The following is a 15,905-nucleotide window of genomic DNA, read 5'->3' as shown; positions in this document are numbered from 1 at the left end:
CCTTCCCCATTTTCTCCTTCCTTCTTCTCTCCTCTTTCTCTCTCTTTTTTACTTTTCCTAACTATAGTGTAAAACAATAAATGAGGTGAAAGAGAGGTAATAAATGCTATTTATAGTGGGGTAAAAATATCTAGTGACCAAATTGGTAGGTCACACTGGTGGGTCGACCCTTATGACCACCCACCAGTCGACCAGAACTTAGCCTAAACATTGGGAATTTCGATGGGGCTCAGCCCCGACAAGTATTTCACTCCCGGTAATTGATTAATATGCGTACTTGACATAAAATATGGCTACGTACCTTTATTATGCTTACATGGCCTCATGATACGTGCAAGTGCATGGCTTGGGTATGCGGACTTCACTAGGCAATGACTCCAACTCATTTAGCCAACCTGAGTTCAGAGTCACCCTTACCACCATGTTGCATAAGGTACTCGAATCGGCTTGCTCGGATTCAGGTCCTACAAGACCAAATCGAGCCAACCAAGAAATTAGGCCGAGTTTAGAAAGTAGGATATCACAAAGGGTGTTAAGGTTGCTTAGCATTTGTGATGGATACTAAGGTAGAGGTCAGATCACTGACCGAGTTAGATGTGGTACGGGAGTTTTCAGATGTATTTCTGGATGATTTGATGAGATTGCCACTAGACCGAGAGACAGAGTTTGTAATAGACTTACTCACAAAGTCGACAACAGTGTCGAAAGCCCCATATTGCATGCCCCCATAGAGTTGAAAGAACTACAAGTACAACTTCAAGGCCTTTTAAAGAAGGGATTCATTAGATCCAGTGCATCCCCATGGGGAGCACCAGTATTATTCATTAAGAAGAAGGATAGAAGTATGACCATTGAATATCGGGAGTTCAACGAGCTAACCATCAAGAATCGGTATCCTTTGCCAAGGATTGAATACCTATTTGACCAGTTGTAGGGTGCTAAGGTATTTTCAAGATTGAACTTGGATCGGGCTACCACCTGCTCAGGATCAAGTGTAGTGATGTGAGAAAGACAGCCTTTAGATCTCGGTATGGACACTACGAGTTCCTGGTGATGTCTTTCGGATTGACCAATGCACCGGCTGCATTTATGGAATTGATGAATCGGGCATTCCAGGATATCCTAGATAAGTTTGTGATTGCATGTATTCATTTGATGATATCTTTTGGGTTCACCATGAGGTTTTCCAATGGAAATTTACTAAATTCCTAAGAAATCATATTTATGATGCATGATTCCTGCAATCTTCTTCGACGGTGAGGGTGGGCTGAAGACGATGAGGGGAGGCTGCCTTCTCCCTTTTGTTTTGTTTTAATGGAAGAGTATATAGGTAATTTCATGTCTATATAAGGGCATTTTCGGCATTAGTCGTCACCAACTAACAATCTCAATTTCACGGTGACTAACGGATTGGACCTAATTGTTAGAAAAACCAGGGGGCGTACTTTCTTCAAACCATTGGATCCACATGTAATTTTTGCAAACTACAGGGGAGGGGGCGTAATTTTTCCTAAAATAAATTAAGTACATTAATAATGGATTTGATGTGCACACTTCCAACAAATGATAAACCGAGATTTGACCATCAAACCATTGGAGAGAGAGATCCATTTGTTTTTTCAATAAGCAAATATCCTTTTAAACCCTATTTACAAACAATTCCATTCCATTCCAGGGTAGGAAAAAATTAACAATGATATCAATCACTCCATTTATAAAGGCCAGGGTTGATAATATTTATTATTGTTATACTACAGAACTAAAAATCAAATCCCATATAAAAAAAAATCAATAGAAGCATCATTTCCACACTCCATCAGACCAAAAAAAAAAGCACAAACCATAATCACACAAATCGTTTGAAAGGCTTCCTTCCAACTCCAACGGGCAAAGAAACAGTGGAATCCACACTCAAATTACCTATAGACTGCAAAGTTTGGTTCTTCTCTAACATCCTGTGAGAGCTAGAATCTTTGGTTGAGAATACCTTGTTCCACCTCAGTGACCCAATGCTTTGTGTTAGAGGAAATGAAAGACGCCTTCTCCGGCCATGACTGGAACTCACCATCGTTTCCCTCTCCTTAGGGTTATTAGCCCTCACCTTTGCTTTTGCAGAAACAGTTGGCACCATATAATTTGGCACTGAAAATGGTGGGCAGCTTGTAAGGCTTGCATCGTCCCTCAATGGCACATCATCAAGTGACAATTCAGTAGTAGCACCAGTCCTCCTTGGTTTTACATGATTCATCACTGCTGCTGTTGAGCTAGTATTTGTTGTTGTTGTTGTTGTTGCTCCTCTATTAGATAGGATTAACGGTGCATACTTCGGGTTTGCTGTGATGGCTGATTTTGAAGATCTAGGTGTAAGTGTTTCAGTGAGATTATCAAAACCACCAAGCCTTGTTGGTAGTTGCTTACTGTAATCGGTGGACGGAGGTCCTTGGAGGTTGGGGGAGTCTGAATGATGGGGCCGGCGGCGGGGAGGTGTTAGATCATGACTCAGATGATCAACTCTTGTATGCATCGCTGCATGGATTTCAGAAGGATATCCAGGAAGTTCTCTTTCTACCCAGTTCCACCACCATGGGAGCCCACCAGACCGGATCTCCACCAGGGCTGCCTTTGCGGATTTTGGAGTTGCCTTCCACAGCTGATCATGAAACCAAATCAAATACATGTTTGTTACACATACCAATATAGGCACCAATATCCAGTTTATCTTGGATGTGGATACACTGATATATATATATATATATATATATACACGATTAAGATATACTCCGTGTATGACTCATCTTGTGTTGGATATTTCATCTAATATTTTTCAGACTCTAAACCATCTATCATGCCATTTCTTGATATTTCAACTATTTTCAGAACCCTTGTCTTGCCACTTTCCAATCTCAAAAAATTTGAAATGACCAAGTGGACTGTGTCTAGCTTAGGTGCCGCCACCCAATTGCAATTCTAGCCAAGGAATACAATTTTGGGGTTTGGCTAGGGTGGGTTAAGCCCAACCCCAACCCAAAGGCAAGATGGCCAACCTAAACCCCATATTATCAGCCATTTTACTCAGGTTTTCTATGCGGATTCTTGGGTTTACACTATTTATCTAAGGCCTCAGCCAAAGCCCACATAAAAGAAAGGAATAGATAGTCCAGCACACACTATAATATGGGCTGGAGCCTAATTGGGTTTCTTAGCCCATGATCGGCACCTTCCCACAATATGGTTCTCATGGACGAAATAATACCTGGTTCGAATATGCATAAGCTAAAGCCCTCTCTCGCTTGATTACAGCATCTACCTTTCTCTGCAGTCTCGCTTCTTCTTCCTCTTTTGTAAGCAGGCTATCATCCCATTCTTCGGTGTCAGACTGCACAAGCCACAAGATTCCCATAATCTAATTAAGAACTTAATCTTAAAAAGGAAACAAAAACAAAGAGTTGCAACCAAATTAATGCGTAAGGGGCACCTCTAAAACTCAACTTATAACCACTTATTTCTGTAGCCATCTCATTAGAGAACATACTCGTACGTAGTTGCGATGGAGAGAGAGGGAGTGTGGTCTAAAGATATTGTATCAACTAGTATGGACTATGGAATGGGTTAACTCCTTTGGACTCTAATACCATTAGTGCAAAAGTATTGAAGTATGAACTCAACAGCTTACTCTGCTAAGTGGAGAGACCCATTTGGTATTAATGAAATCATCCAAGGTCCCGGAGTTAGTCCATGTAGGGTTACTCCCAATACTCCCCCTCACATGTTGCCTATCTTTTGGGTGGCATTAGTGGCCCATATTGAAGTGTCCAACCCAAAAACTTTCGATGTTAGGTGGAGAGGCATAACTAGTATGTGATATTATCTAAGGTCCCAAGAGTTGGTCAGTGTGAGATTATTCCCAACAAAAAGAAAATAAAGCTTTTTCTTCTCTTAAAGGCATAAAGGAAGGCAAGGAAAGGAAATAATTCATTTGTATCAAATACTAAGGTCTGTTTTTTTTTCTTTACATCTCTTTTAGGAGATGTTTCCTTCTTTGGGTGCTAATAAAGTCTACAACTGATGATGGCATCCTTATTTGTTTAGAGTGTATGTATTGTTGTAGCATCTCTATACGTTGTGTACTTGAGTTAACACTTTATACTATACGTCAAATGTGTCCTTGAGGCATCTAGCACTCCCTCCCTCCGCTTCCCAGGCATTTATTTCTTATTATATATCTATTTTCTTATAATAGTGGTGTGTCAGGTAGGCAACCAACACTATCATATCTAGCCATTCACCTTTTTCATGGATCCTTTTTGTTTTATAACCTCTCTTTTCTTCTGATTTCATGTCTTACCGGCCTATTGTGAATGTAGTACACAAACATAGGGTCATAGTTGCTACCTAAAACATTGGCTCCTTAACGGGAAAGAGTATGGAGTTGATAGATGTCATGAGGGGAAGAAGGATTATTATTGCATGTATTCAAGAGACAAGGTGGAAGGGCAAGAAATCCAAGTCTTTAGATGACTTCACTTTAGTATTTAGGAGATCATAGCCATAGAGGAGTGGATACTGTTGTGGACAATGACCTAAAGAATGAACTTGTGGATGTGAATAGGGTGGGAGATAGGATTATTGCAATCAAGATGATGTTGTGAAAGAGGCTATCAATATAATTAGCATGTATGCTCCCCAAGTGGGATTGGATGATGCTAGTAAGCTACAATTTTTGGGAGATATGGATGGATTAGTGCAAAGCTTTGTCCAAGATGAAAATATTATCTTATAATGTGATCTCAATGGACATATTAGGAAGGATTGGAGCGGATATGAAGATGTACAAGGAGGATATGGTGTTGGAAAGAGGAACGAGGGGATTTCACTTTCAGACTTTGCACTAGCCTATAATCTATCCATTGTGAACACATTCTTTAAAAAGAGAGAGGAACAACTTGTTAGATATAGAAGCAGACTTCATTACAATCAAGTTGACTTCTTTCTAGCTAGAAAGTCTAACAGATTGTTGTATAAAGATTGTAAAGTTATACTGGGGGAGACTTTAACCTCTCAGCATAGACTGGTGGTCTTCGATACGCATTTTTGTTCACAGACTCATAAGACAAGAAAGCCGGTTTGACCCAAGATTAGATGGTGGAGATTAAAAGAAGACTAAGAAGACATCTAAGATGTTTTTACTGATAACGTGGTCAAACATGGAAAGTGGGACAGTGAGGGAGACTCCAATGAGATGCGGACCAAGATGTCAGCCTGTATTAAGAAGGTAGATAAAGTGATCCTAGGGGAATTAAGGGGCACTAGTCGAGCCTTTACGGAGACTTGGGGGTGGGATTAGGAGGTCTAGATTGCCATGAAGTATAAGAAAGATTATTTTAAGAGTTGGCAAAGGACTAATGAAGTTGATGATGAAAAAATTGATATTTTGCCATAAATGAAGCAAGAAAATTTGTGGGGATCGTAAAGCCAAAGAAATATGATGAGTTTTACAATAACCTAAGACTAAGGATGGGGAAAAACTATTTATAAGATAGATAAAATGAGAGATGTGAAGAGCAAAGATTTTGAACATGCCAGGTGTATCAAATATGAAGATGGTAGGGTGCTAGTTAAGGATGAAAACAATATGACGAGATTGGGTGATTATTTTTTCAAGTTATTAAATGGTGACAACTCGATTGGATCTAACCTGATTGAGTGTTTTTTTCACCATGACAACCACTGGAGTGGGTGAGGTTAAAGATGCCTTAAGAAAGATGAAGTCAAGAAGAATCTAGGCAAAGACAAAGTCCTTATAGAAGTTTGAAAGAGCTTAGGACTTGGTGGTGTATCCTGGCTAACCGACCACTTATACAAGATTATGAGTACAAGAAAGATGCCAGAAGGGTGGAGGAGAAGCATTCTAGTCCATATTTACAAAAATAAAGGAGATATATACGACTATAATAATTATAGAGGCATAAAGCTTATGGTTTATACGATAAAGCTTTGGGAGAAAGTTATTGAAGTGCACTTGAGAAGATAATCTAGAGTCTCGAACAACCAATTTGGTTATATGCCAGAGAGATCATTAACAGAAGCTATATATCTGCTCTGAAAACTCATGAAAATATATAGACCTGCTAAAAAGGACCTCCATATGGTCTTTATTGATTTGAAAAAGGCCTACAATAGAGTACATAGAGATTTATTATGACATGTCTTAGAGAAGAGAAAGGTGTCGGGTAAATATGTGGATATAATTAGAGACATGTATGCTGACATGGCTACAAGTGTGATAGCCAAGGGCGGTCAATGATGCGAGTTTCCTATTGGGCTACAGTAAGGGTCAGCTTTAAGCCCCTACCTATTCTTTCTTGTTTTGTATGAGTTGACCAAAAACATCCAAGGTGAAGTTCAATGGTGTCTGCTTTTTTGCGAACAATTGGATGAAAAATTAGAACTCAATACTAAACTGGAGTGATGGAGTTTGTCCTTGGAATCAAGAGGCCTTAAGATAAGTAGATCGAAGATGGAGTATGTGATGTGTAACTTTAGTCACTCTGCGATGGATAAATGACGTGGTGGCTATTGAAGGAATAGAGATAGTGCAAAGTGACTATTTTAAATATTTGGATCTATAATTAATAAAGAAGGTGATATAGAGGATGATGTGTGTTATACTTGTGCCCTAAAATTCTTATTTAAATTCTACAGATGAGACACCGAAGGACACCAGTACCAATGAATACTGGGTAGTAGCCGTATTTTTCTAGGAAGGGAAGGATGACCCCACTTGCACGTTCTACTCATGCCTCAAAAATTGTAAGGGGTTTCGGGCACAGGAGAAAAGGTTAGTCTAGCCCTCACACCTCATGGGAAAATTTCTGAGGCTTAAATAATACAACATACTATGGGGTGGGGCCCACAAATTGGGAATACCTTGGGATGTCCCCCTCAACTTAGAGATCCATTTTAATTTAAAGGGAACTGATCCAACCTTCATAGGTGAACACCTCCGATGAAAATATCAGCTAAAACCGGGTTATTTGGTCGAGGGGACCAGGATCTCACAACCGTGCACTTCAAACCACCTCTATTAGTTGGCACCACCTATTGGGTGATAAATTAATATATTGGGACACCCCAAGGTGGGTCCATTAGTGCCAAATGAGGAATAATGAGTGAAAACCAATTTTTCTACCAAACAGCCATTCATTTCTCCACCTACCATAATTAAGTGACTATAAATATAGACTATTACCATTCATTTCTCTACCTACCAAAGTAAAAGCAAGGAGAAAGAGAAAGAGAAAGAAGAAGGAGAAGGACAGCAAGTAAGGAAGAGGAAGGGAGGAGCAAGGGTTTCCTACCAACTAAGGTAAGCTCCACTCACTCTAACTCTCATGTGCTAGTCTCTCTCTCTCTCTCTCTCTCTTTTCCCTTTCTATTGACCTAGTGGAGAATCGCCCCAACCAAATCTCCCTACCCACATGGCCTTTGTACGAATTGGTTTGGGGATTTTGTGTGGGGAACTAAATAGCATGTTTTGTCACTCACTTTGGGTGCATAAACCTCCTCCATAGGAAGCCCCATCAAAAACCCCTAATGTTAGCAACACAAAACCTAGAAATGGAGAAACTTACTAAAATCCACTTTCCCACTTGTTAAACTACAAATTAGGAGAGGGGTTTAGAGTGAGAGACTCATCCTAGCAAGATTGATAGATCAATTTGAGTCCATAAACCCTCCCTAGTGAAATCCATAATTTGGGTAGCTAAACTCTAGAAATGGTGGGTTTTTTCCAAACCCTCTATACCCCACCATTTAAACCCAAAATTGTGTTAGGAAAAATGAATTAAAAATGAGTATAGTGGATTGGGGTGACCACATAAGCCATTAGTGATCACCACATAAACCCTCAACTGAAATTCCCTAATTTAGCTTAGTCACGACCAAAAATTTGGGGAAATTTGGGTGCATTGTGTAAATCCACCTTAACCAACCTATTGATTACACTTAATCTAACTTAATTGAGGTGGGAGAACATTCCCAACTCATAAATCAGCCCTAAAGTCATAAAACACTCAATTTGAGAACGATTTCAAAGAAAAGAGAAATAGGAAATGAAGCTAGAACATGTGCCTAGGATTTCATATCTCTATAGGTGATTTATTTTCTTAAAAATCTTATGTATTCTAAGGGTATAATCAAGAGGTGACGTGACAACGTGGCGCGAGGCCATCGGTTGTCCATCATCACCCAAGACTCGAGGTGAGGGGATTTGTATGATTTTATTTTATGGAACGTTTATGTTTTGATGCATATGTCGATGAGCACATTAATTTCATATTATAAACTTGTTACTTGTGTTGGATGTGGATGTTGCATAACGACATGAGTTGTGAATATGTGTGTGTGAGTGTGTGTTGTGGAGACTGGGATGCAGGGTAGCCAAAGGTTGGGTTCTAGCACTGCATGCCCAGGGTGAGTGTATGTATGAATGTGTTGTGGAGATTGGGATGCGGGATGACCGAAAGTTGGTTCTAGCACCGCATGCCCATAATGTGTGACTGTGGGGTACAGGGTGGCTGAAGGTTGGTGCCGACACTGTATGCCCATGGGGTGTGTGAGTGTGATTGTAATGTGTTGTGGTATATTAGAATGCATTGGGCTATGATAACTACCCTGGTACTACAACTCTTTCCAATAAGGTTCTACGTAGTGGCTAATCCTACCATCCGACGGTCCAAGGTTGGGGAAGATTTTCGGTGACTGAAGTGCGTAGATGTCAGCATCATGACAAACCCTCATGCAATGTTGGATTTGGTGGTAGGTATACCCTACATACAATGTTGGATTCGATGTAGTGGAATTATGGGGGATTATTAATAGGGGCTTACCGGGTACCATGTAGGGATCAGTATGCTCCAGACTGGCAACTAGCTTGTATCCTTGGGGACTGATAACGTATATTTTTGACTGGGGATGCCACCTATGTTGCAGTGGCACTTATACCCCTTTAGACTTAAAAATTGTTACTTAGAATTGTTTAATAATGATTGGATCATGTTATTGCATTCATATAATTGCATTCATATTGATGTGGTTGGGTATGGATATTTATATTATTGTATTTTCTTGGATTGTCATGATTGCTTGTATGTGTTACCCCTCACTGGGCTTCGCGGAAGCTCACCCCCGTTGTTGTCCCTTTTTTAGATATTGATTCAGGTAACCATCCAGAGTCTGTGGTTGACGAGCCGGCTCTATGAAGGTAACCTCTAGGACGAGGATCTAGTTACGCATGAGGACGGTTTGCATATGTGATGATTATGCATTCAGAGCACGCTGAGGATGAGAGTATCATCTTCCTTTTGACTTCTTTGCACTTATCAGATATAGCCCTAAGGGCATGACTGTAATTTTGATTCCGCTGTGAAAACCTTTTTTTGAGTATATATGTTAAATATCATTAGACATCACCAGTTGTGTATATTTTGATTTATTATTATCTATGTGATCATAGAATCATTTCATAGATTTATGAATTTAAAGTACTACATCATGGATCCTGGATAGATTGTGGACACGTGTGCATGTCCATTTCACTAGCCTTCTTATAAAGGGGAGGCGGGGTGTGACAGTGTGTCGTATGTGATTAAAGTGGGCTGGACAAAGTGGAGGGTTGAGTCTGGGGTTTGGTGTGATAGACGTGTCCCTGTAAAACATAAAGGAAAATTCTATCAGATGGTCGTGCGACTGACTATGATGTACGGGTCAAAATGTTGGGGCGTTAAGAAATAACATTTTGATAAGCTAGTTGTAGCAAAAATGAAAATGCTAAGATGGATGTGTAAAAAAACTAGGCAGGATAAATTGAGGAATGAATATATTAGAGTGAATCTGAGAGTTGTTCGAATTCATGATAAGTTTCGAGAATGTCATTTGAGATAGTATAACCATGTTCAACAGAGGCCATCCGATGCTCTGGTAAATAGGATTGAACTGATTTTGATAGAAGGATCAAATAGAGCTAGAGGTAGGCAAAAAATGACTATAGGAGAGGTAGTGATAAAAGACATACACGGATTAGGCCTTGCCCAAGTATGGTCCCGAATAGAGCGGTTTGGAGGTCTAGGATCCAGGTAGCGGACCCCCTATGGTTGTGTTTTACTTCATTAATGTTTTTAATAATCTGTTTCTCTTGAATCCTATTCTTTTTTCCTTATCTTTGCTTGGATCCATGTAGCCGACCCCATTAAGTTAGGATTAGGCTTTTGTTGTTGTTGTTGTTGTTGTTGTTGTTGTTGTTGCTGTTGCTGTTGTTGTATAAATTATTTAGATTTCTTATCATATTTAGTAATGAACTTTTTAGATGTTAATTTATTTTTTAAATCTTAATGGATTTGAATACAATGTAAACTGAAATTTAATAACCAAATATGGAATAATTGGGAGTTAGTGATATAACAGTGTGGGATAATGATAGCGAGATTTTTTTTTTTATAAGTTTGAAGATTTCACTTCTTTTTCACTAAAAGATTCCTAAGAATTTCACTTCTCTTCCCTTCATTTTCCCTTGCAATCAAATATAGTATGAAGGTCGTACTAACACTAATCAAAGTTAGAGACTTTAGGATAATTTAAGAGTCATCATGCTAGCTACGAAAGGTTTTATATCATGAAAGACCCTTACCATTCACAAGACAAAATCCAACACAAACTGAGTATGGTATGAAATCCTCCATGACATGATTGTCCCACATATATATATATATATATATGTTGCATGCCATGTGGCAATTCCTGAACCTTCACAAATTTAGCCATGCATTGTCACATTCAAAGTTTCCCCTTTATTACTATTTTGAAGACGACTTCCCCTTTCATTGAAAACCACATGACCAGAAATGGAGTATAATTTTTTTTTTTTAAACTATCGCAACGTATTAATTTTGTACAAAACGCAAATCTGAGTAGCTAAACATTAAATTGAACTTTTCTTTGAAAAAAAAAAAAAGAAAAAGAAAAAGAAAAGAAAGAAGAAGGACTTACTGGTAGGGTGGTGGTCCACTTGCCCAAGCTGCTTTCTAGCTCTTTGTCAATCTTATGTAGATTATGGCGTTGCATAGCCTGGTGGTCCAACATTTGTATCCTTCTAGACTGTATTTGTGATTGCACTCTCACAAGTAGTTGCATCTGTTTCATGGCGTTCATGGTTTGTCTTTTGATACTCTGCCCTCGCATTACTCCCTGTAGCCTTACTAGCCCTTTTAGTGCCCTAAAGCTCCTCCGAGCCTGTCAGTTAAATTTCCATTAGTAACTGCATACCAAACTTGTTCTACCATCAACACAGGAAGACGAAAATTTCATCCTTCTTGCTTCTCATTAAATTTTCAGTTGGTTTAGTCTTGCTAGATCGGTGGTATCTCTATGTAGTGATCATGGATTGTGTTAGGTGAATTTCTCTGTCATTATGCTATAGTTTAGGCTATGTTTGGTTGTAAGAGTAATTAAAGGGAAGGGAAGGGACGGGAATTGAAATCTTTATACTTAAAAAATAAATATATGTAATCATTATCTATGTGACTCTAACATTAACTTCAAATCATTCCATATTTGGTTATATAATTTCACTTTACTTTGCATCCAAAACCCTTTGCTATATAATATGTAAAATATATCATTACGAAATATGGTTAAAAAAATTAAGTAGTTTATACAATCATATGGGGAAATGATTATGAACATTTATTTCTAAAGTATGAAAATTTCACTTCCCATCCTTTTAAATTTCCATTGCAACCAAACGTAGCCTTAATGAATTATATGTGAAAATTCACTAAACCATTGTATTGATACTATAGAAATAAAATGGCACGCAACACAATATTTAAAGTGAATAGAGTCTTGTCACAATTAGAGCCACGCATTTTCTTGCCACACTTAATAACTATCATTTGATAGCTTATATCTGGATTGTGAACAAATAAATTCCAATGTCCCTTGTACATATCAAGTTTCAACCTAATCCTTTGTCAAATGCATTCATCCAAAAGCAAATTTATCAGGTGTCAAAATAAAATATTGAGACTATAAAAAGAATGCCACTGGATTGAAGGGACTATACCATCAAGGGGTACGTACATGGGCATATATGGTAGAATATGCTGACATTAGGAGAGAATACTTGGAATTACTTGAATTTGATTGCAATGAAATAGGTTAGTTTTATCCTAATAATGGCATATTATTGTCAAGTGCGGACAACTGAGGTACTCAGTTGGATTGTTTGCGCTTGTCATGATAAAGCAAGTCCAAAGCCTTGAGTGTGGATCAAGTCCTTGTACGAGAATGGTGTTTGATCTACACTTGGACTTTACGCAGAATAAAAACCAATTAAAAGAATAGAGATATAAAGTGGAGTCCAAGAATAAATCAAACACCGTACGAGAATCATTTTCGTACGAAAACTTGATCCGAACTCCAAAGCCTTGGTCTCATTGTTGAGTCCTCCCCATGCACAATGCACAATGCACAATGCACAATGCACAATGTACAATGTAGTGTTGGTAGCCGCTGCCCCACCTCCCACCCTTGCACACACCCCACCCAAGCCGCTCTTGGCTCTACCCACCTAGTGGCCTATAGGGCCATGATAAGAAGTTCCCAGAAAAAATTGGAATTACATACCTTACTTTTCCTCGTGACAAAAATACAGGACATCCTAATAAAGATATCAGGTCAAGGCCCGGTGGAATATTTTCCAGTGAAGAGGTTTATCACTATTCTAGATTTTATAAATCCCTATAGGGCTATAGGACCTTCTCAAAATTCACCCCAATACCTCATGCACATCTAAGGCCCGTTTTCCGTTCACTGTGGCCTTGGAGAAATTCAGTCCCATTTTTTTTCTTTGAAGCAAGGAGAAAAAGTTTAACATTACTTCGAGTTTAGAGCACATCATATAATGTTTAATAACTAACAAGAAGGCGGCATTGGATCAAAGTTCCAGTGATTTTTGTTAAGGTACCATGTGACATTCGTTAAGGTACCACGTGATATTTGCCTCGAGAACTGCCCCAGCACTGAGAACTCGCCGGAGTGACGTGTTAAAGTGTTGGTCTATTGTGCTTTTATCTTCATGGGTATCATATGTTGGGCGGGTGAAGCGAACAGGCCAAATCCCGTCACAAAAAAAAAAAAAAAAGAACAGGCCAAACCCTAAGTTTGTTGGGGCTTTTTCTGACTGTTGGGTTGGTGGGTCAGGCTTGTGACGCTTGTCTGGTGTAAATTAATCTGTTTTTTAACCTGATTGGAATTGGATAACCCTTTATGGGTTAGACTTGGGTCATGGTTGTTAATTCACTATTGAAAACTTTGTTAACTCAATGTACTTTGGGATGAACGCCTGGGTCCTCTCAGCCCTCGGATCACTAACTGGAGAGGGAGACGGATAAATCTCGGGCTCTAGTGGTCAGCCAGAAAACTGAGCCCAGGCATAATTGGTTGACGGGTACTTATCCACCATGTAAGGTAAGTAGAGATAATTATAAAAATCACCACCCACTTCACCTTTTTGGTTGCTTCATTTGGAAGAGGAGGACGAGAAAGTAGAGATTTGAACTGCTTACCATATACCCTCTAAAGGCTGCTTGAATCTTGGTAGCTGAAGTTTGGTGATTGTTTGAACTGATTATTGGGCTACCGCGGATAGCTTCTTTATGGTGGACCCCAGGGGCCATTGGAACAGGTGATGGCGTCCTAGGAGGAGGAGGAGGAGGAGGAGGACGACGACGACGACGTTGCTCCTCGGACGACGACGGCGGCAGCATTGCAAGATTTGTCTGCACCGGCGCAGGCCTCGGTAGATGTTGGTGCTGCTCTGAGGAGTAATTTTTGGGGATCTGTAACTCTCTTTCGGCATCTCTGAGTATTTTTTCGATGCTACTTGGCTCTCTGTGGAGTGGATTAATGAATGAATTGCTATCTCCATGCCTAAGAACCCCAAATCCCCATTTCTTCTTGTCCTTGCTCCCACTTTTCGACTTATTCTCCGATGATGATCCCTGTGGAATGTGGCCGCCAATTAAGAACCCAACAATTAATTATTTCTTATAATTAAGGGGGAGAGACCGAGAGAGAGAGAGAGAGAGAGGGAAGGAATAAGAATTAAGCTTAAATAATTATACGGTTATTCAAGAAAAAAAGAAGTATTTTTACAAGTAAAGGGATTTCATCAACTTACATCATGCAGCAACTTTTCTTTAGTGTTGGATACAAATACCCTCTTGATTGCGGAGAACCAACTTGCTTTCTTTCGTCCCATTCTCGTAGTATTAACTAATTAGTAGTTTCTTGCGCTGCAAATTAAGATCAATACCAAATAATAAAACTTCTTCCATTCTTCCCTTTCGCCTTTACTAAAATTAGAAAAAGATTTTACTGTACGAGCATAGAGGATCTAAGACCAAAAGAACTGAATCGAAATCACATAAGAGCAAGAATTTATTAACTGGTTTAACTTGAAACGATTATGCTATTTTGTTTTTAGGAGGAATTTGTACCTTGCTTGACCCTCAATCGCTTCAAAATCTTCCGCAGATTCGAATTCTTGAATTTGATATGATGGGTCTCAAGCCTTTCTAAAGCTACACCTTCATAGTAGGAAAGGGAAGAGAATTAAATCTTATCCTTCATGAAATGCAAATTTGAAGGGGGAAAAAAAAAAGCAATCAATTTACACATTAGAAAAGAAGAAAAGTGATTCAAAACCAAAAACCCCAAACGAAATTGAAGCAAAGCATGCAGGAGGTTAGCAACAACATCATATTTCTCAAGAAGTTCAGTTTATTGCAATATGTAAAGTTAGTAATAATCCCGAGAGAAAGAATCTGGAGGAACAGACCTTTTTCCATATAAGAATCGATAGTTGTTCAATTGAAAGGGTAACCTCTTTTCTCTAGTAATTAGAGAAACCAAACAGCTGGAATTAACAAAGAAAAAAGGAGGGAAATTGAATGAGAAAATAAATACCTCATGCTATCTTCCATCCTTCCAGCTCCTTAATAAAGCTGTTACTAAGCAAAAGTGGTAGGAGAGAAACAATCAGTTCTCTCCCCCCCCAACGCACCCACCCACCTCCTCCTTTCCTATACCAAATGCTTTTCTGCTTCATTACTTTTCATTTTCATTGTTTATGTTTCTTTTTCCTTTCTCTCTCTTTGGAAGTTTGAATCTGGTTCTTCCTTGTAAGGACCGGGGTCTACTTTTTTCTCTCTACTTTTCTGTTGGGGGGTGGATTTATAATTTTCTTTTGGTTTGATGATGAAGATGGTGACCACTTTCTCAGTCCATGAGTCCCAATCAACTTTACTTGAGTAAGAAGCCTACTTAGACAGAATTACCACTTAAAATAAAGTTAGGTAGCTCCCTTTACAATATTATCACTAAAACGTTAGGAGTATTGTTAACACAGAAGAATACTGTATAATGGTTTGTGTTATTATCCTCCAAAAGAGTGTAGTGCAGTATATATACAATTGTGAGTAAAACCTAATCGAGTGATACAATGAGAGTCCAAGCTAAACATGGAACTATGCACATGCGATAAGCTGGATGTGATCTATTCAACTAGGAAACTGTATATTGAGTTTCCGAGAATCAAAGCTTCAAATCTTCAACTTGTCACGCTTAAACTGGAAAAACGCTGTTGGAAGCGCCTTGGTGAGGACATGAGCAAGTTGATCCTTTGTAGAGATGAACTGGATAGTGAGCTAGTGTTTGGCAACTAATTCATGCATGGAATAATAATCAATCTCCATGTGCTTCGCATGAAAGATGGGATTTGCAGACAAGTATGTGGCACCGATCTTATCAAACCATAGGATCGGTGGACCACGAAAAGGAAACCCAAG

At 39.0% G+C, this 15,905-nt stretch overlaps 1 protein-coding gene across 3 annotated transcripts; it reads right to left on the bottom strand.

Annotated features, from left to right (window-relative positions):
• Positions 1-1,687: 1,687 nt before the first annotated feature.
• LOC122094070 (protein IQ-DOMAIN 14) lies at positions 1,688-15,243 on the bottom strand. 3 transcript variants are annotated; one of them, XM_042664715.1, is made up of 7 exons: positions 15,025-15,243; positions 14,556-14,645; positions 14,237-14,351; positions 13,623-14,057; positions 11,044-11,286; positions 3,254-3,376; positions 1,688-2,650 (listed from the first exon to the last, which is right to left on the bottom strand). In XM_042664715.1, the coding sequence occupies exons 3-7, from the start codon at positions 14,315-14,317 to the stop codon at positions 1,847-1,849; spliced, it is 1,686 nt and encodes a 561-aa protein (XP_042520649.1). In that variant the 5' UTR covers positions 14,318-14,351; positions 14,556-14,645; positions 15,025-15,243; the 3' UTR covers positions 1,688-1,846. The 3 variants fall into 3 exon arrangements, with proteins under 3 accessions (XP_042520649.1, XP_042520651.1, XP_042520650.1); XM_042664717.1 differs by having other exon boundaries at positions 14,556-14,639; XM_042664716.1 differs by lacking the exon at positions 15,025-15,243 and adding an exon at positions 14,897-15,022.
• Between the last annotated feature and the right edge of the window lie 662 nt (positions 15,244-15,905).

This window comes from Macadamia integrifolia, chromosome 11 (genome assembly GCF_013358625.1).
Source record: "Macadamia integrifolia cultivar HAES 741 chromosome 11, SCU_Mint_v3, whole genome shotgun sequence".
NCBI classification, from domain to species: Eukaryota; Viridiplantae; Streptophyta; class Magnoliopsida; order Proteales; family Proteaceae; genus Macadamia; species Macadamia integrifolia.
The sequence above is the reverse complement of the archived record's forward strand: the minus strand, read 5'-3'. Positions and strand labels throughout refer to the sequence as shown.